At 40.6% G+C, this 22,371-nt stretch overlaps 1 protein-coding gene across 4 annotated transcripts in view; it reads left to right on the forward strand.

Moving 5' to 3' along the window:
• Window positions 1-22,371, forward strand: part of LOC102778462 (transcription factor SOX-6-like) — a 102,196-nt gene that overhangs the window by 27,728 nt on the left and 52,097 nt on the right. For all 4 annotated transcript variants that reach the window (XM_087843323.1, XM_087843320.1, XM_087843321.1 and 1 more), the window contains 2 exons: window positions 4,891-5,110; window positions 8,915-9,125. In XM_087843323.1, the coding sequence (XP_087699449.1) occupies window positions 4,892-5,110; window positions 8,915-9,125 (430 nt within the window). In that variant the 5' untranslated portion in view covers window position 4,891. The remainder of the gene's footprint in view (window positions 1-4,890; window positions 5,111-8,914; window positions 9,126-22,371) is intronic.

The raw sequence follows: 22,371 nt of genomic DNA on the forward strand, positions 1-22,371 counted from the left end.
TTTCTGGTTCATATCAGCTCATTTTATATTACATCTACTTTTAATTTCATTATGAGAATGTTCTATTGGAAAGCCAATGCAGAATTTCATGTTGACGTATGCCAGATCAAAGAAACTGGAACTTAAGAAAACATCGGAAAATAGGAAAAAATGCTGCACAAGTGCACAAAAACCTCACGAAATACGACCCAAGTGTTTCTGGAGAGACAAAAATGTGACGAAAAAGTTGCAGAAATGACAAACTAACAGTAAACGGCTGATAAAAAACATGTATCTACAGTCTTATACGAAACACACATTACTGATATGCTTTAGTTTCTGTCCCATTAACGTCTCCTCCAAAACACTTCTGGTGTGTTTTGTGAGGCTTTGTTGTGTTCTTGTATTTATTGTTGTAAACACCAGTCATAATGTACAACTTTTGAGAAACTTGAAATGCATGGCTTCTACAGTTTTCCATGTGTAATGGAGAACTTTTAATGACAGTGGCAGTGTGGTTTAATGCTCCAATAAAATGCTAAACATCATGGCTAAACTAGCCCACTGCTCTGCTCTTAGCATCAAGCACTTTTTTCTGCAAACGTCTCCCTGTGTTACTTTGTTGAGTTTAAAAGTGGCATATAATGTGTAGACATGATTGAGAAAACCTGCAAAATGGTATTGTGAGAATGCCATTGATAATGTCATCTTTCTTGCAGAGAAAGACTCGGAGAAGGGCCTCAGTGTTCTATTTAAAATCTTCGGTTTGGTCTCTTTCACCTTATTTTCTTGTTGGGCCTATCCAAAAGACAAACAATTCCAAGAAAGTCCTTATTTTCTTTCTTCTGATTTTTTTCTCCCTTTCTTCTTATTCTCTGTCTCTTTGGTATTTCCCACTTCCTTAGTTCTGTAAAGCTGGGACGGCTGGAGATTTTACACCCAATTGGTTGAGTTGGGGGCCTTTGTCGGAGCCCTTCTCCAGCTCCACAAGTGGCAGAAGGGACCTGGGTTCTGAATGGCGCTTTGTGTACTGTTTTTCTAAGAGGGGGCCCTCTCTCTCCCGCTCTCATCTGTCACAGGTCCCTCTCCGTCCATGCTCCACAATGCCTGATTGTTTCTGCCAAGTCGCCAGGTTCCAGGCCAGATCTGAACAACGCTTTCTTGCCAAATACCGACCCTGGTTTTCGTTTTTCTTCCACACACAAAGGGATTCTAAGTTACTGTCCACGTTTTGGAAGGAGACTTAGATAGCTGTCCACCACCAGCACTTTATTTGCTGAGTGCGTTTGAGAGCTAAAGGTTGTAAAAATTTCCATCGACAGCAAAGGAAAGAAAGGACCATAAACCAAAAAGGAAAAATTGCTGGGCATACATTTATTGTGATTATTAAAGACAGTAGGTGAAAAATGTGCATATTACATAGATTTAATAATGATGCTATTAACAGCTTGTTGGATTCCTGGAGTCACATTAAAAAACAAAAACAACAACCAAAGCAAACAAGGAAAACAAAGCAGAAAAACTATAAATGCACGTGGATGAACAATTAAGACTTCTCATTCAACAGTGCATGCTCTGTTCAGTTATCAAACAGGGAATCTAACCAGTATCACTTTCCAAGAAACATCTTAGGCAGGAGAACCGTTTCCAGGGGAAAGTCTTGATGTTTTTCTAGATATCTGACAATATGAAAAGGCTTTGGGAGAGCCTCGGAGTGATGCCTGTGAAAATGAATTTGTTTTTCAGGTACTGGTGTAACATTACCATCACATTAGTGTTTCCTGAGAGGGCCTCAGCATAGGAAGACTTTCTTTTTTGTCCGTCTCACTGGGGGAAGGTTGTTTCTTTTCAGCCATAATAACTCAGTTTCTGCCTACATGTCAGGCGACATTTTGTTAATGAGTCGTGTCGAGACCAAAAAAAAAAGCTTCTTCTTTAAATTAGGACACATAAATGTGCAGTTTCATATTTTTTGAGAATCTCAGACGACTATGACCACACAGCTCAAAGACAACAAGGATTAGTTATTAGTTATAGAGCATAATTGATTTTTAACATATACTATCATGTCCAGCGGTCTAACATGCCTAAAAAATACACCTAACTCACTAAGTCTCTTATAGTCTTTAGAAAACAGTGACACAAAGAAAAATGATCACATGTTTTTTTTTTTTCCATTCTGGCTTCATTATTCAACACTTTTCTTTCACTGTGATGTTTTTTTGCAAATATAAAAATGTGTTCATAGTTTCATAGTGTAGCTTTAGAAGGTAATGTAAAAAATGTAAAAAATCAGCGACATTTCTATCATGCGCTAAAGTAATCAGCATTTTTTTTTTTTGGTATAGCATGCTACTCTGTCTAATGATCAGGTCATAAAATACACCGTTTTCTTGCTCTAATCACAAAAGACCTGCTTGCCATGTTTACCAATAAACCCCTGTACTGTTGCATGGAGAAACCCAATCACTGGCAGTTAAGAGTCTGGGCATTCCTGGCCATATGAGACACCAGTTCCAAGAAACTAAGTCTTAAGCTCCCTCATAAACACAGCACCAGCAATATTGTCAGCTAAATATAGGCTGTCTTGTGTATTCTCCCTCCCCAGTTGCCCATCGCTCTCTCATCGCTCTAGTTTGGATAACCTGAGTTGATCGTGGATTATGGTTTGCTGTTTGTTGGTTGTCTGGGCTCTTACACTCATATCGCTGTGTAATACAACGAAGGCCTGAGAAATTCAAACCCTGCACTATTCTACTAAATTTAAATCTGGCTGTGAATGGATGGCACTGCTGGCCAGTTGTGAAAATTAATAAAAACCTGTACTTTGAAACTTGGATAACTTGTAAAGAAGGCTCGTCAGACTTACTTAAAATTGGGTTTGAAAGCTTGAAAAAAAATACACACACACACACACACACACACACACACACACACACACACACACACACACACACACACACACACACACACACACACACACACACACATATATATCATCTGGATTAACCTACATGCATCAAATAAACTGCATTTCAGTACTTGAGTAAAAACTGCAATAATAGGGTTCAGTAAAGTAAAAAGTAACAAGAAAAAGGGAACATAAATGAGAACAGGTATAGAATTTCTCAGTAGAATTAGTTACATTGTATTTCTGATGGTTTTCAGTCTATAGGACTATCATGGACTATTAATGGTTGTTAACGTTTTCAGGTCTCACTTTTCACAGCATGCCACTATCCACCCTCCTCTAATTTTTCCTGCATCGCAGAGTCGGTGGAAGCTGCGTTCCACCAGAGGTAGTAAGAGACAACATGCACTGAACATTACGGCCCTCGCATTCACTGAGCAAATCACTCAGCTATACTGTACACACAAATGGACGCACAACAGTTCTCAAATAATCAGTCTGGACCTGCGCTGGAACTGAGCTTCCCATTCCTGTCCTCTCCATCCTTTTTCCGGTCTTTGCATTTTTCTTTTTTCTTTTTTTTGCTCCCTCGATTCATTTCACTCTTTATTAACTGCTTCTATCTATTAAATACTTTTTCATCTTCTTCTCCCTCCTCATGCATTCAGACTGCACCCCCGCTCTGCCCTTTCAGACATTTGACTGAGGGTCAGATGTAACACTTAAGAGCACCCAGGAGGCTGCGTATATCAGAGAGACAGCCTGCTCTGACTTACTGAGCAGCCGATGCTGAAGTAGTAATCAGTTTTTCACTGAAGCTGTGCGTATGCATTTGCGTGCATGTATGTGGAAGGGTGGGTGGCACCAGCTATAGTAATCACAGCAAAAGCAGCTCAGAGCAGGCTGATCCATCAGTTGTCACCTAACAGTTTAGCTTAGATTTGTGTTTATTAATGTAGAATTGTTTATGTATTTAGTGTATTTGCGTTTGTGTGTACTCGTATATATGTTGAGGACAAGTGAGCCCGTGTTTAGATTAGACCTCCTTTCGTCTAAACCCGTAGGAAGGCAGGGTTTAGCTGTGGTCAGCAAATGTCCTCACAAGTACAGTCAAATGAAAGGAAATCATTACAGAAAATGAAGCATTAGCCTGGCGACTCAGTCTGAGATTTATATTAGAAAAAAGTGAGATTTTTTCCACTTAAACTCTGCATACTATAGCGTCTGCTTTTGTAACAGCTCCGAGGTGATGAGAGGCCTTGATGCTGCATAATAGATTAATAGATTATCCCCACGAGAGTGGATTTGTGTGTGTTTGCACGCTCGATGTACATTCAGGATGAAAACATGTGAGTCGCGCTGCATGAGTGCCTGAGTAAATACCAAAAATATGATATGTACTTTAAATTGTTTGTGTGTGACTAAACCATAATTACATGTTTCACATTCATGTCTCTGCATTTAAATAAAGTTGTGGCTTTGAATTATCGATTCAAATGCATGGTTGTGAAATCATCCAACAGTGTTTTGTGGCTTTTTTATTGCAGTCAGTGGTGGAAAAAAAAATCTAAAATTATTTAACACACTAAAAGTAGAAAACTGCATTTTTGGCACAGTTTGATACTGATGATACTGCAAATTTACACTAACTAACCTCCAGCACTTAAGAAGAGTCCAGTTGTGATAATATTGTTATGAAAAGAATGTCTGTCAAAACAAAATGTAACCAAACTTTGTGTCTTTTGTTTTGGAGCATTGCTCTATTTTCGCGTGCTGGTGTGTCATTGTTTGCAGTTTTCCACAGAAAATGCATCATGGTTTCCAGGAAGGTTTTGGCTTTAGTCTGGCTGGTGACAAATATCTTTTAGTCTTTATCGTTGTGAGAACAGCAGCACTAGTCGGCAGCTGTTCATGTGTCACTTCAGTGAGCATCCATCCTGGTAGACATAACTGTAGTTCATAAACCAAAGTTAAACCCTTAATTTTTTTTCCCTTCCCAGAATGATGTCTTCCATGCGAGCAACGCCTCCCTTTCATCCACCGCCCGAGGAAGCAGAAGTGATTGGTCAGGACAGTGCAGGCTGGGTTGGTGATGAGCACGACGGCCCAAAGGAGACGGTGTCGCCTTCTTTGCATGACCAGTCCCACCCAGATGAACTGCAGCCAATCAGAGAGAAACCAACAGACGCTGAGTGGGAGAGTGTCAGTCCTGCTGTGATGGTGAGAAGTGAATTAGGCCAAGAGCTTAGAAACTGACCATATTACTATAACTCAGATTCACACAAATGTGTGTGTGTGCACAGAGTACACACTCGGGGCTCACAAATCATAAAACACCTGTGAGAATATATGCAGGAATACATAGGGTGTGCAAATTCTCATGCATAATGATATTTTTGCACTATTGAGTGAGCACAAGGTGTAGTGGACACACACACAGACACGCACGCATGCACCGGTAGTTCTTTCTGACCTGTGTGCTACAGGCAGCGCTGTAGGCAGCCCAGTGAGGGATCTCGTTTAGAGAGTTATACCCCTGGCCTCCTCTCATCTCCACAGCCTGCTTTGGTGTGTGTGTGTTTGTATGTGTGTTTGAGTGTGTCTGTTAAGGTGTTAGCTACTTGGCTTCAGGTTCTGTGAGTCCCTAATGGACAAAATGTGTTTGGCTTCACCCTCTGAGGAAAGGGGAAAGTTTCCTTTGGTATCATTGTTGTGGTAGAGTTGAATATTTTGGTGAAAAATGTCCCATTTTTTTAAAAATTACTTGTGTTACTGAACCATGATTTTGGCTCTTTAGATGTTTTGAAATTGTTACTCAGTTATACTGACCCATACCCAGTGCATAATAAGAGCTGTAAATGCAGTAATTCATTGATAACAGTATTCAAAAACCTGACTTAACATTGGTATCAGACTTCAAAGTTGCCTGAAGGCAAAATTTTTCATGAATATTTGAATTTTCACTCTATATTTTTTCCTTTTTTCTCTCTATTTTTATCTCCAACTTACACACTCACATGTGTGACCATTGTCCCTCATGGACCAGCACAGGACACTGGTGAGAACCTATAACAAAATAATCTTTTCAAGTGTTCAGAAAGAGGACAGGTATTGGTGGGTCAGAAAAAAACAAAGTGCAATGTTTCAAACTGTAAAAAGTCATAAGGTAAAGCTGCAACACTGCCCAAAACAGCCACTGGCCAGTGAAACATGGGAGGTCCCCGTGCTGTGGACAGAGAAGGCTAAACAATCCTTCTTCGCTTCATTGCCTCACCAGCCTCCAACAGTGAGGGTCAACTTAAAACGAAACTTTGTGATTCAAGTTTCTGATCTGAGAATCAAACATTACAGCTTGCACCACCCTGCTTGTATAACTCTTGAGCAGACCTGGAAAAAAAGCCAACACACCTGAACAATCCGTGAGTGACACAGTATCTCGTAATCCTCATTACAGAGGCATCTTCCGCTTAAAGACAAAGTGCACAACAGAGCCTCCTGGAGCCATTTCAAGGGCATCTTAAGATCCCGCTGTTAGCCAAAGCCCCTTGTCTTTGAAACATAAGCCTCCTAAAGTTCTTGGAGATCCCCCCACTCTGTAAGGGGAGGAGAAAGTATCCAGAAATAACCCCAGTGTTAGAGCACCTGTGCTAAAGTGTCGGATGTTGTGTGGGACAATGTGGTCATCCTGAAGGGCTTATCTTTAGATAATTATAGACTCCTTGTGCCTCTTGCTTAACTCATAACCCTGCAGAGCAGACAACAGTGGGACACACACGCTGGGGTCATGCACCATAAACGACAAAAACCCATCAGATAGCGTTAGCTCAGCACTCACCTCTGACTTATTATCAGTAAACAGCAGAGAGAGCACCCAGAGGGCGTCCATATTGTTGCTGGGGACTTCAATAAGGCATGTTTGAAATCTGTGCTCTCCAAATTCCACCAAAATGTTAAGTGTCCTACCAGGGAGGACAGTACACTGGACCATGTGTACAGTAATATCAAGCATGGCTACAGAGTGACAGCCTAGGACAGTCTGACCACCTCTCTCTGCTCCGCACCCCTGCCTACATCCCCCTCAGGAAACAAACTCCTCCAAGCACCCAGGTCATTAAAACATTGCCAGATGATGCTCTTCTCCAGCTACGGGACTGTTTTGATCTGGTCCATGGTCAATCTTAGACCAGCAGGACCTAGAGACCTTCACTCAGTCTGTCCCTTTCTACATTAAGTGCTATGTAGAGAATGTGACACTGGACAGGAGGGACATCAAACAGGTCAAGAAGGCCTACAGGAGGAGGATAGAGGGCTTCCTCCAAGTGTGGAGAGGCATCCATGCCCTCAACAACTACAAAGGCCAGAGTCCCCAACCCCCTGACAGCAGCCTCAAATTTGCAAAGGAGTTCAACACCTTTGCTCAGTTTGAGGCCACCCCTTCCTCGCATCCCCTGTGCTCCACGAAGGATGCCATCACCATCACCCTTCACAGAGCACTGAGCTATCTGGAGAACAGGAAGAGCTAGATGAGGATGCGCTTTGTGGACTACAGTTATGTGTTCAACAACATAATACCAGACATCCTCACTACCAAACTGGACCACCTAAAGGTCCCCCCTGCATACATATGACTGTACACCAACCTACCCAACCAGCGTCAAGTATGTCGATGACACCACAATGGTAAAGTAGGCCCAACAGTGGCTGCGCTTCCTCTGTGTCCTGGGGAAGAATAACCTGGACCAGAAGCTGCTGCTGGCCTTCTACTGGTCTTCAGTGGAGCGTGTGCTCTCCTACTGGTGCTGGGTATGCAGGGGCCACTACTAAGAACAGGAAGCCTTCTCAGAGGGTAATCAACACCACCCAAAAAAATAATTGGCTGTCCTCTGCCACCCCTGGAGGCCATCGCCAGCTCCTCCTGTCTCAGGAAAACCAGGGCCCTGCACCCTGGCCACGACCTCTTTGACCCGCTGCCCTCTGGTCGGCACCTCAATTCAATCAGGTCCCACATTTCCAGACTCACAAACAGCTTCTTCCCCTGAAACCATTCGGACTGTCAATAAACACTATCCCCCTCACACCCCACCCCTGCCCACCCACCTCACCAATCACCCCATCACTCAGGCCACTCACACATGAACTGTATGCTCAGACCAACTCTCCTGATTATTATTTATTCCTGGTGACTTACTTTTTATGTTTTATTCCTGCACATTTGATGTCCAGCACCCATCATGTTATTGTACATGTACAATTACAATAAAGATCTATTCTATTCTATTCTATTCTATTCTATTCTATTCTATTCTATTCATTATCAAAAGGTCTGATTTTTGTCACCTTGACCAAAACAGGAATTAATTCTTATTCTAAAGAGAGGTATATAAAAATCATATGCATCACCCGAGATGTCTGTGTATGACTGTAGGGTTAAACCTCGATGTGTAATTAATGAATATATTATGAATCTACTAAAGACATAAATCAAGGTTTTTCTCAGACTAGTATAACACTTTACTGGCTTTAAATTATTCCACAAATCCACTTCCACCAGCACCAGATTGCATGTCTCTGCGGTCATGCTGCTCCTTACGTGTAAGCACCCTCAACTGAAAAAAGACTTGCCAGGCTTGGCCTTCTCACAGTGTGTCTCAGTGGATTATACACACGTGACCCTGGCAGTATAAAGATATGTAATGGAGTATCACCATGTTGTTTTTGATGACAGATAGATCAAGTACTGTGCTCGTCATGTTCTGTCAGTTGCAAAATGCAATCCTAAGCCTGATATTTGGCATGTAGCCCCAGCTGACCCGTGCCCAGGCAAAGCGCAGTAGAGCAAATAAAGTACAGGCTCACTCCCAAATAGTACTACAGGGATACATTAAAGAGCTTTGGGATGCATTTGTCTGAGCTGTGTTAAAAATAAACTGTTGCATGAATTGAAATGCTCTCTCACAGATATGCAGTACTTAATTACTTTCTATGGCTCGTGGGTTTGAACTCTCATTTTCTATTTCTTCCAAGGACAATGAAAGCAGTAAAGGTGGCTCAGTCTACTCTTACCGGACTACCTCTACCTCTCCAACCAAGCCAGAGGAGTGTCCAAGGGATCGCGGGGAGCCTGTGATTGGCCTCGCCTTTGGGACACCAGAGCGCCGCAAAGGGAGCCTGGCAGACGTGGTGGACACACTGAAACAGAAGAAGCTCGTGGAGCTGACCAAGACAGAGCAAGACGGTAAGAAAAAGGTCTTCAGTGTATATGTGTGTTTATGTGTGTGTGTATGTTTTATCAACAGTGGACCTGAATCTTTACATTTCAGCCTAGCCTTTTATTCGAAGCTGCAGGCTGTGGAGTAACACTGCTCTTCCACTTATAAACATTCAGTTTAGCTAACTTGAAGATAACTTTATACATCTAAGAAACAGCACTGCTTTGGGTGGGTTTTTTGGTTTCACCTGAAGGGCTTCGGGGGAGTTTTAGTAGCTTAAATGAGTTAGAGAAATGGTCTAAACACATAGTGGAACATTTATTTATTTATTTCAAACACATTTTCCATATTGTCCATTTTCTAGTCCTACAATTGGTGAACTGTTTGTCTTCCATTAATATAGATTTTAAAACTGTAGCAAAGGTCCTCATTTGTTGCAGGGTTAAGAGCTATCTAGATGAGTGAATATATCACAGTGATACATTAACACACCGCAGCAACACAGGGCTGCGTCTTCATTCTAGCTTTTCACAGAAGTGATGCAGTTTTTACTCAGTTTCCCTTCCACATAAAGCAACAACAACCTTTGCTCACCATTTTGTTCTCTTTTTTTCTGAAAACTTCCTCTCCAGAAGATCTTTGAACGTCTAAAATTACAACTGACAGATCCCTCACTCGTTAGATCACAGTATCAATCAGTGAAAACACAGGTTTCCCTTTCTCCGCTGCTCCTCTGATCTACACCTCCAACGCGGGAAAGGGTTGAAGTCTCCCAGCGTGCCTCAGCTTGCCCTTTTCCTCCCCAAAGCAAACCAGATCTAAAACCATCTAACACCCCTCTTTACTATTATGTGCACATAGTAATCGCGATAATATCAGAGGAGTGCTTGATCTCTCTCATTTAGAGGTTTCACTTTGTTATTGATACAGTAAAATGGGCCAGAATTGGATGGCCTGAGGCGTTATACAGGCCACGGTGTCTTAAGCTCCAAGACAGGAAGCTTTGCCTCTCATATTCAGTAGGGAAACTGGTTTAAAAGAAAAACAAACGCACACGCACGCATGCACGCGCGCGCGCACACACACACACACACATCTGTGAGTGTGTGTTTTCAAAAGTGTTGTGACACCTTCCTTTCAAATCAAAGAGGACACAAGTGGATAAAAATGCTAGGTGCCCACCTTTAAATATGGCTCTTTTTTCAGAACCACATGTATGCTTCTGATCAACAATACCCGGCCTTGCTTACTGTACAATGACGTTGGCCATTTTTAATTAGTTTTGAAGTTTTCTAACTTATTTTCCTGTTTACTGCATGTAGTGATTGTGCAGCAACACAACAGACTGAAGTAATCACTTTCAGTAAACATAGGTCTTCATTGAGTTTGTTTAGGTTCCCCTTATTTCCTCTTAATTACTTTTCATATCCCTTGCATGAGAGGAATATGAGCATGGTATGCCGCATTCTAAAGCCGATATTCTTGATATTGTGATCAAGTGGCTCTTGGCCCCTCTTGAAGTGTTTTTGTATGTTTGATTGCAACCACTTCCAGCCCTTTTCAGCTTAGAGAAATATAACAATATTAAAAAAAAGTGAAGTCTGTTTGATCTTATATTAGTAGTATACAAAGAGACCTTTTACTACAGATGAGTGATTCAGGGCGACAGCTAATAATAGCATGATTAAATGATAAATTATTTACAATGTTTTTTAGTTAGCAATAAATGAAATGGTGATTGATTGACAATAATTGGTTTGGAAACTATCTTGTAAAGGTGAAACTGATGCTTTTTAAACTTTATACATGGTTGTTTACTACTGTGCAGTTCATCTGTAAAAACATTGGGATGACTAGTATCATGATGAAAGGCATGTCTAAAAAGATGTTTAAAGTATGCAGTTGGTGTGATGAAACTTACAAGACGGATCCTGGAGCTCACAGTCCACTTCCTGTTCATGAACTGTGTAGCTTTGTTACTCGTTTGCTTTCTCTCAGTGTTTGGATTGGTTTAAACACCAGGACTGCTGACGTACATTTTCAAGATCAGGATCTGAGTTAGTCTTGCTTTCACAACAATAGTCTTGCATGTTGAAAAATGAAACTCCCAGTGTGTTAAAATGTGAAAAACAAAATAGGTCCTGGCCAAGTGTCCATATGTGATGAGATGATGTAATAAGTGATAAGAGCACCATTGTGTGTATCTCTGATAGACCAGGCACTTCAACAAAACAGCAGTATGGACTTTTTGATGTTGCGACTGAGGACAAGTTTACTGATTGGTAAAAAAAAAAACCCAAAAACTTTATCACAAAATAAAAATAAAATTTCCTCATCATTAAGAAATACATATTGCGGTTTAGTGTAATTATTTCTACCTCTATGATGCAATTCCATCCATTTGTCCATCATTTTCCTAACTACTTATTCAGTTCAGGGTTCTGGGACAGCTGGATCTCTCATATGGCGAGGAGCAGGATACATCCTGGGCAGGTCAGCAGCACCATCACAGGGTCCTGATGCGATGCATAATATACTGTTGATAAATTCAATACTTTATGCTCCATGAAATATGACAAAGAAATGTAATTATTTATGATTATTAAACATTGCTAATAATTATATCATTGTTTGTAACATAAAAAGGCTAGTTTAATTAACATCATCAACAATGATGGTTAACTATGGAAGCAATGCTTATGCTAAAAGATACAGTAATACTAGTAACAGTAAGAATAGCAGTGATGTTTCATTGATGTGATATTAAGCATCTCGTTCTTTGCTAATTATCCGCAGTACTAGCACTGATCATGCTGCACACACTTACACAAAAACAAACAAGGTAAACATGTGCAGTATAACCAGGCACACTGAATCATACAGGGCTTGCTTGAATAGTAATTGTGTTTCAGGGCCTTGTAATCATTCATGCGAATTGCTGTGATCCTTGTAGAAGCATTGTAAAAATGTCTTTCATCCAGCGCTTTGGTAATGCTTAGCTGCGGAGACTGACGGGTACTTCTGCTTTTTTTTTTTCTTAATGAATTTAGTCAAAAATGAGGTGATTGATAGAGGCTGAATGCTTCATCGAGTGAGCTTTCAAACCTGATGAGCAATAACGCTCCACATCCTTTTTCTTTTTTTCCCCTTCATTTGTTAATTTGCTTGAATACTGCCTCCTAATTTAATTGCCTCTTTCTCTTCTCTAGTTGATTATTGTCTTTTTCCATTTATCTTTTCAGTTCATCTTCTTTCTATCCTTCAACTTCTGGAGCCTTTCAAATCACTTCTAGCACATTTTTTAAAAATCCTTTTGCAACAGGCAACCTTGCTCACATCCTAAAATAAATCTTTGTTTGTGTTACTGGTGAGGACGAAGGATTCCAAATGCATAAGCTGTCTGATTTGTTTGTTTTGTTAAAAAAATGTAAAGCAGAAAGGAGTGCAAGGCCATTGTGGTGAATAGACCTACTGTGTGGAGTAGATCAGAGATAATTTTTTGCGTTATTGTATAATTCAAATATTCAGGAATTCTGCATTTGAGCCAAGTCTTTTTTTTCCCTGGCTCTTTAGTCGTGCGTGTTTGACTCACACTTAAAATGGAGTTTGTTCAGAATGCTCTTGCGGCACCAGCAGATTTGATCATCGCCACTCAAATGGGAAGCACATTAAGCTCTGAACAATACTGCCCCTCACCTTGTCCTCTGCTTCCTGCTGCTAAGGGTTCAGTCAGCTGAGCTTTCCCAAGTTAGATTGGCTGTGTGATCAAATGGAACAGACCCTATCCAACCACCGAGCACTCACTTAGCCTAACGTGGCTGACCCCTATGCACTGTGGCCCGGAGCTAAAGTGTGGATGATGTCGCTGGTAGCCCTCGTGCTGCGCTTACCCCCTGTCGGCACGCTGTTAGCAGTCTGCTTCTCAGAGGTGCCCTAAGTGCCTGTGACAGCTCTACTGAATAGACATGGCCTCGCTTTGCTATGCGTGACTTTATTTATTTATTTATTTATATCTTCACACAAAGACAACCTCAGCTTTTAAAAGCTTTATCAAGAAGTCTTTAAGACTGTGTCAGGTAGCAGTATTTCCACACAGCTAAGTTGCTGAAAATGCATCATTTTCAACTAGACTCTCACAACATGGGAGCCAAGAGGGTGAAGGTCTGGTGTTTTCTGGAGAATTTTGTATTTATGCTGAATTGTGCCTGTCTTATGTGAAGATTTAGCTACAAAAGCTTTCTGCATACAAAAGGGTTTCTCTATACCGTTAGAGCACTTATTAGACTAGTAGGCTGGTTGCTGAATAAAATGTTCAAGGCCAGGGTGACGGAAGATCAGAATTAAACAAACAAATAGAAAAAAGCAGGTCCTAGATTTGTTGTTGAATGGAAATACTCCATCCTCAGTCGCTTTGCAGCTAAAAATAAGAGATGGAGAGGTTGGGAAATAAAAGCTTGGAATAAACAATTACGGTAATAACCCAGACAATTCTCTGTCTCTGAACACTGATATATCCTTTCTTCTTAGCCATTATTAATCTGAATTCACCTCATCTCCTTGAGGCCTCTTTACAAAAAGGGAAACAACACTCAGAAGTGGACACATCTAACTGAATGCCAAACCCAGCCATTCTGGGCTACTGCCTGGCGGACATTAAACCCATTCAAGTGTGCAATCAAGCTCCCTTCGTTTTGATGAGTGAATTATGATTATCTGTATTGTCATGCCTCCCGGGGGCTGACCTGCAGTGTTGGAGTCTGGCATGGGGAAAGTGCCCTGGTGCCAACTTAGTCAGCCATCTAAATGTGCCTACTGCAGCTTTGGTGCCTGGCAAACACTTAACATCACTCTAATCCCTGCTTACACTTGAGCCTGTATGAATTACTGTACAATCCATGTCTTTCATTTGCAAATGAGATCAGGTCCAATTACGGCAACACTGCTCTACTCCGGAGCGGTCACCTGTGTGACTAATTTATTACCCGACCCGAGCTGGAGTTGAATTCAGCAACAAAAGATTAAATTCAATTCAGTTGTATTTATATAGTGCCAAATGACAACAGCAGTTGCCTCAAGGTGCTTTATATTGTAAGGTAAAGACCCTATAATAATACAGAGACAAGTCCAACAATCAAATGACCCCAATGAGCAAGAACGTGGCAACAATGGGAAGGAAAAACTCCCTTTTAACAGGAAGAAATCTCTGGCAGAACCAGGTTCAGGGCGGGGCGACAATCTGCTGTGAAAATGCATTTAACATGCTCCATTAAGGCAGCATGTCCATACTATATTTGCATCCATCCAGTTTAACAAAGAAAAACACCAGATGTAGCCAATACCTCAAGGTACACATTTAGCTTTCATGTAAACTCTGAGCCTGTTTGGTACTGACTGGTGGTGCAGTTTCAGATTTGCCACTAACTGCCCCTCACACCATATGGAAATGGGCAAAAGCATAACATCCAAACTAACATTAGTGGTAAGATGATGATGCATTTCTACGATCCAACAAATCTGTCTTTCTTTTTGTGAGTCACTGTGACTGCCTCCATTGATTTATTTCTGTGGAGCCGGAACTTCCTCGAGTCTTTTTTTCTGGTTCGTTGTCCTGTTTTGGCTTTGAATGTGTTATATGACTTGCTTCATCAGAGAGTTCTACATTTGTGCATGCACTCGTCTCTCTCCGGTTTGAAATGACAGCAGGGTAATGGGAAAAATGTGATGTCACAGAGTGCACCAATCAAAGCTTTGCACTATCAGTCAAATTATGAATAAACCGCAACCACACATTCCTGATAAAGCAGGACAGCTGTGGTTTTTAAGTGTTAAACTTCTAAAATTGACAGCGAACTGGATAAAGAACTCAGTGTTGCTAATTTCATGTGAAAAACTGATTTAAACCCAAGTTTACAGAAGGGCTTAAAACCTTTTACACAAAAATAAGTAGTCAAAGCCACTGTATGTTAATTAGACATAGTAAAAACAGCAAACTCTGACCTACATGCAAAGTGTAATCAGTACACAAAAAAACATTACTTTATCTTCCACACATACACAGTGACATCAACATTTGCAGCTCTTTTGAAGCTGCACTTTTATTAGCCTTGTTCTGTGTGCTTAAGCCTATGTTGTCCATTTTGGAGGTGTCTGCACTATGTCTTGTGCTGAGGCCAGTCCAGAGCTGGACACTCAATCACCAATATAATGGCATCCCCAGCTGGAAGAGGAGGTCAGAGCAAGGTCAAACCTTCACTTAACCCCGTTTTTCTGTGACAATAGAAACATTCTGCTTTGGTTCTTTCTGACTGCTGAAAGATGTTTCAACATCTCTGTTGTTACCGCCACTCGAACTGTGCAGCACGCACTCCTCCACCCGAGGGAGAGTGTGCGCTCTGACTGTTGGGCATTTTGGGAGTGCTATAATGTTCAATAAAACATTCCCTCTGAGATTTCACTTGTAACTATAATGAATGAATCTTTGATCTTATTAGCAGTTTAGGTGCTACCCTTGCTCGTCAGCAATACTGTGTGAAGGTTAAATACTCTGTATGTTCCGTCAGCTAAGCTGCAGAAGAAGCAATGGTGACTGAACTTTGAGCGTGAGCCCTGTGAGCCAGTGCCCCATGTGCCTGATCTGTGTGTGTGTGTGTGTGTTTGTGTGTGAAGGCTTATAGATTCATACACTCAGGTGGAAGTAGTGATGACAGCTTAACAAGCAAGCTGGGCTGGCCCTGAGAGTTAAGCTTATTAGCTAATTAACAAAGCCTTGGCTCTGGCACCATGTTTGCCTTCCTCTATGGGATTGGCAGCTTGAGATGTGATTGTGTGCAGGTAGAAGCTTTGTTTGTGCATATGTGCATGTAGCTCAGCTTTCCACACCAATAAACATCTCATCTGAACTCGCCATATTATAGCCAATGGCCAGCATTTGTGAAAAGGCTAGATTTTTATTGAAAATTCAGTAAACGTCATTCTTTAATCTTAAACTTGATCTCCTTTTACATATCGCTGTGTTTCCTGGTCAGTACTTCCTTGTTTCTGGCAACAGGCTGACTCCCCCTGGACTTCTTGTGGTTGGGTTAAATCTATTCGTCTGTAATTGATAGGGATCTCTTTACTAATGATCAGGCACAGCCTGTGAGTCTTGAGTGCAAATACAGTCAGTGGGATATGCCCAGTAGCCCTCTCCTGCTCACTTTGGCTGTAGGCCAGCCAACATATGGTATGAGCGCATGCAATGTGGTTTGTCGGAACAGTTTTGAATGTTGTCCAAAAGAATCAGGTTAAATTGCAATTTTCTCAAGTCCTCCTTTTTTACTAGGATTTCAGCAAAGTGCCAATTTGATCCTGATAATTTGGTGAAGGCCAGCATGATATAACCGTAATGGAAAAAAATACCGACTGTGTCACAGCCAAGATAAATTCTGCTTGAGGCCTGTGGAGCATGTTTGACGTGGCTTCTCAAAGATGTGGACTTTAATGCACTGCGTTACAAACTGCGATGGAAATTGTTTGTCTCGACTAAACCGTCACACACACGGCATTAATATGCGGGATACTGCGTTTCCAGTCTGATTTGTATTTGAATGCTATTTTCCTCTTAAACAAAAATGATCAAATATATTAATTTTGCTTGTTTATAACACAGTTTTAGGAGAAAAGTTGGTGGTAATCACTTGTTGTTTTCACTAAATACTCATATGATTTGCAGGACTAACACTTTTTTTCTTTTCTTAAATGACTAAAGATTTTTGGTAGATAATCAGACCGACTTAAAAAAAAAAAATTAATTTCAATTTCTGTCATTTTCCTTAGAATGAATTCATATTCTGAACTCTGCCCTCTGCTTTAAACTACAGACATATTAGACATTTTCCAAAGAACATTTATGGAAAAAACATTCAAATAAGGCTGACTATGAAATTAAATGTTTTTAATTATTTTAATGCAGAGGGATTCATCACTCTTAGAAATCAGCCGCTATTTTCACAGCAAAAATTTTTATGGCAGTGTCAACCCTGCATGTGTGTTAAAACTGCATGCTGATAGTATCTCTTAAGAGGTATGTCTGATCATTTCTCCTGTCATTGATGTTTTGAGGAGCAGCTGCATTACATGCATATGCAGTCCTTTCCCCCCCTTCTTTTTATTGTTTTTGTGATGCGAGAGTATCTGCTTGGGGCAGGTGGGTATGGTTGGGAGTTTTGACGGCTCTGTTGGATTCACTTGCCTTTTCTTCTCTTTGGTTTGCTGTGAAATAAATGAGGATGTAGCCCAGACTCAATGTCAGCTCCCGGAGCCCCCACTCCCTCCACCAAAACCACAGGCCCCACCCAAACCAGCTCCCGTGGGGGCCCGACCCAAAACAGCACTTCTATTGTGCCTGAACAACACATCTTTCTGTGTGTATACATTTGTTCATGTCCGTGTGTGTGTGCTAGCAGGGATAAGATTTCATATATTAAATCTAAAGTGGAGCCAGAAGCTTGGGCCTTGAACTGATCTTTTGGGACTGTGTGTTTGACAAAGAAGCAATTTTGTTGCCTGGATATAAGTGCCCTCATTTTCAAATTTCTTTTATTTATTTAAAAAAATACAGATCTAAATTTCTTGTTAACCAAAGTCCTATTAAGTGTGGTCAAGCCCAGCTATTTTGTTTATAACTCATTCTTTTTCTTTCTTTTATCCGCAGAACTTGATGTTACAAACTTTTCAGTCAGTGCAGTTTAAATTAAAGCAGGTCACAGATTTATTTAAATGTACAAAATTGTGTAGTTAAATCCAAAGCTGTGGCGTATGTGGTGGTTTTTAAACACTTGCCAGCGAGACCTGCTTAATTATTCTCCATCACTCAAATAAAGAGTGGAGATAAATAAATAAAGTGTATTTTATTACTTTTTAAAATAACTGAAAGTTAAATAAGAAAATCATCCACAAGTAAGATGTGACATCTGTCCAAGTCTTTTCCAAAAGTGGCTAAGCTCTACCACCTTCACTTTTATCTTCAAATCCTGCTGTCACATCAGTGTGCAACAGGCTGTAGAAAGCAGTACCTTTGCTTCGAGGACAAATTTTCACCTTGTTGTTTCCTCACGTTCAGGCGGCAGCGGCTGTTGATATCAGTGTAGTAATTCAGAGCAGGCCTGACCTCTCTGACTGCACCGCCGGGATCAACAGCTGGGTTTTTCTAGTATTAAAGTCACACCTTCAGTAGAAACACTATACTTTATCTAATTCAGTGCCCGGTTTCAGCCCACAGTCTTCAGCAGTACGCCCCTCTTATATCATATAAAGTGCTTTACACTGCTGGGGGGAATAGTTTAGGAGTATTTTTAGCATGTGACTCAAAGCCTCACCCAAGCAATGTTGGAAGCTGACGTTGTCTAAGCTGCAGGTAAAGTAAATGAATAAAAACTTTGTTGTTAACTGTCAAAGGACAAATTTCATACCAATTAAATGCCAAGTAGATTTACGGCACATTACTAAAGTGGTGTCTTCAGGTGGCCTCTTAAATTTTGCGTTGCAATCGATGTTTTATTTAGACTGCAGTTTAGTCAGCTGATTTGTTCATACAAGATCTGCTTCATACCATGTGAATTTGTAGACATAAAGGGGTTTATGTAATATACAGGCTCCTGCAACATCACAGGTTTACACCAGACAGGGAGCAAAATGCATTTCTTGATGATGACGTAGGATAATAAAAATTCTTTAGCATGAGTTTTGACACTCGCTGAGTGTCAAATAAATTTTTCAATATTTCTTTCTATGGTTGTTTCTAAATACTGAATTTAGGTCTCTCAATTGTGAATTTTCATTTTCAGTGTTCTGACATTTGATAGACAAGCTGGTAAAAGCAATAAGCAAGGAATTTCTTGTCTTTTCTTTTTCTCCTGTAACAAAAGATAAAGTTCATATATGTATATATGACTTCATAAGTCCTGTTGTCCTGTTGTGTAGCATTAGTTGTAATGTGATTATGATTATAAATGTAACAGATTTAAATGATATCTGCAATATATGCGGTTCCTCCTACAAGTGGCCCTCTGCAAGCATATTGCTGGACGGCAAAAGAATGTGCGTGTGTGTGTGTGTCTGTTTTTTTTTACAAGGAGGGTGATGTATGTGAAGAGGGTTGCAGAGGGCTACTTGCAGACCCCCCCCCCCCCCCCCCCCCCGTCAGGATCAATGGCTGCTTTCTCAGGCCATGTTCTTTGACAAGAGAGTCCGGGTGTCATCTGACGGATGAAAATAGTGTGTGTGAAATGGACACCGTGCTAACACACAGCCAGGCTAACCACGCTGCAGTTTAATGGTTTTACAACACTGAGCGAGAAGTGCCAGGTCATTGAACATGTGTGTGTGTGTGTGTGTGTGTGTGTGTGTGTGCGTCTGTTATCTACGCGCCCCCCTCTGTGCAATTAAATGTCTCAGCAGTGTACTGGCATTCTTTAATCAGTGTGGTGTGTGGTGTGGATGTATGTTTGAGCGCTTCAGAGTGCTTCAGTGTTCTCATATCAGTGTGTGTATGCTTGCGTTTGTGTGTTTTTGCGTATATGTGGGTGTATGTGTGTCTCTTTCCTCCTCCTGGCTAGCCCGTCTCCTCGTGTTTGGACATATGTTGAGTTTTATTTCACTCAGACATCAATCCTGCTGGCCAGCTGTTAGGACAGCTGCTCTCTCTGTGCCTCTCCTGCTCTGTTTCTCTCTTTTACTCTATCATTCGCGCCTTCTTGCGCTCGCGCTCTCTGTTTCTCTTGGTCTGCCTCTCACTCTGTTTTTTTCTTCAACATTAATGTTTCTTTAACATCAAAATGTTATGCTTTTTTTCTCTTTGCTTCTTATAAACAGTATTTTTTAAATTTTGTGTCTCTTCAAATTCTTTCTTTCTTTCTTGTCCTCTCTCTCTGATCCTGTGGGGTCTGCAGTTGAAGTCATAGCACTGGCATAAATTTGGAAGTGCAAAGTGTAGCTGTCAGCTTCCATTTACACACATTCAGTAGTGAAGTGAAGACACAAAATGTTTTTTTTGCTTTTTCTTTTTCTAACTGTGGGTGTGTTACACAAACACCAGGCACCGGCAAGAACACTGAATTTTGTTATTTTTTACATTAAGTAATTTTTCAGATTAATGCTTTTTTCTCTCTTTACATTGGCCTTAGACTGCACACTCCTGAGCTCCGAGTTCCCGAGCTCTCTCACTAAGCATAATGTGTTTGCTTGAGAGACTGAAAGAGACGATATATGTGGACAATTTAAAGGAACTTTTTTTTAAGCTTTCACACTAAAATCTGCTGAACGTGAGCGAACTAAACTTTCAAAAAAGATATATTTCCTAAACATTTTTGTTAGAAAACAAACTTCATTGGAATATGTTGCACACCTGTTGTAAGCATGTTTAAGATAAATATTGCACTAATGAAGGATTTGGCAGGATAGATTATTCCACGGCTTCACACTGAGCTCTCTTGTTAGAAAACCATGAATCACAAAGGTAAAGTTTAGTAAAAGTGGTGGTTTTTCTGACACAGCCATTCTTCTAGGTTGAGAGAAATAGCTCTCTACTCCTATTCATACGTATCTGTTACTTACCAACATTTTGCTGAAAAGTTCATTTCATGAGCAACTTTTAAAAACACGTAGGCTAAAAGAAAGAGTGAGAAGAGAGTGACACAGTCATATAGTAGAAGCCTGTGGCACACTGTGTATTTCTTGGCAGTTGCTCTTTTGGACTGTTGATGCTTGCCTGCCACATACCCACACATACACTAAATAAAACACACACAGCAAAGCACACAGTAAGTTGCCTGTGGCTCATGTAAAACACCCAAAACATTGTCTCTTGGCAGGTTGGCGTGGGGACAGGTGATAAAAGTGTGTTTACCCTAAACACTCGCCAGCTTGCTAGCTGCCTCAGCGCTGATTTACTACGACTCCGTCTCTTCAGCCGCTTCTTCTCCTCACTGCCTTCCTTCTGGCTCGGTTTCACTTGATCTTATCGCTCATTCAACCTACCTGTCTGTCTCTTCTCCATACTTGTTCCTGCTTGTGACAAAGTCTTTTTTGAAAATATTTTTTATTTTACAACAAATAAAAAGGGAATTTCCAGATTTGGAATGTCTAAAGTGTTTTGATTTGGGAAAGTAAGTTTTTATTACTTCCAGCATGGAGGTTATGTTTTTGGTACTGTTTGTGTGTCGTTCTGTCTCTAAACACAGTAGCTCGAAAAGTTTTGAATGAATTCTGGTTAAACTGTGTAGGGGTGTAGAGCGGGGTCATGTTAACGGTCCATTAAAATTTGACTAACATATATCGAGGTCTTCAAGTTCAACTCAAGAAGGATTTATTGGTCAAAAATTGAAAAAAAAGACATATAACTTGTGCTTGTGCTTACTAGTGTTTTGTGACCTTTGACCTCTCTGTCATGGACAATAGACTAACCTGAAGGTGAAAGGGATACTTTTTGAGTATAGTTGATTAATAGTATAATGTAATGTTATGTACATTACACTAACAGTTTATAACAACTTAAATACGTTTTGGGGTGGCGGTTAATATAAACGTGTGCTCTTTTTTCACTCTATATTTATTACTAAACATTTAAAGCAGTTTTGCTAACAGTGACATACATGGTGCACATGTACTATATCCACATAAATAATAATAATAACAAATATTTGTACTTAAAATTAGAAGCCTGCACGCTGCACTTTTACTGTACAACAAACGTCTTAAAGTATGTTTGTTTAAAGAACAAAGAAAATAAAAGAGTGTATGCAAAATCCAATACTGTTAAACCCTTAAAAGTAAATACCTCCCAGAGAGTGAGCTGACTTGCTGGAGGTATGCGCTCTCGGAGTGCTTCTAGCATCAAGAACACATCAGCAACTATTTGATGTTGTTTACAAAGTTTTTCCTTATTCTTACTTTTTCTATGTCATCCTTCCCATTTGTTTTTGCCCACTTCAGTTTGTCTTTATAATTCTTCCAAATTGCTGAAACAGTCATCCTCATCATTCCCTCCTCAACATTGTCTCCGCCTGCCCTACTTTCCACCTTTCCCCTTCGTTCTTTTAATGTAACCTTACTTCCCTCACCACCCAAAACATCCACCCGCTCCCTCGTCTTTTTAACCCATCCAATTTCCGTATTATCCTTCATTTGATAAAGAGGCCTGTTTCTGGACAGCAAGGAATTTTTATCCACCCACCAATCTAAACAGCACTTGAACCCTGACTCAGTTGCGGTGACGGATAAAGAGCCATCTAGGGT

This window comes from Neolamprologus brichardi, chromosome 7, assembly GCF_056152115.1.
Source record: "Neolamprologus brichardi isolate AB-2024 chromosome 7, ASM5615211v1, whole genome shotgun sequence".
Classification (NCBI taxonomy): Eukaryota; Metazoa; Chordata; class Actinopteri; order Cichliformes; family Cichlidae; genus Neolamprologus; species Neolamprologus brichardi.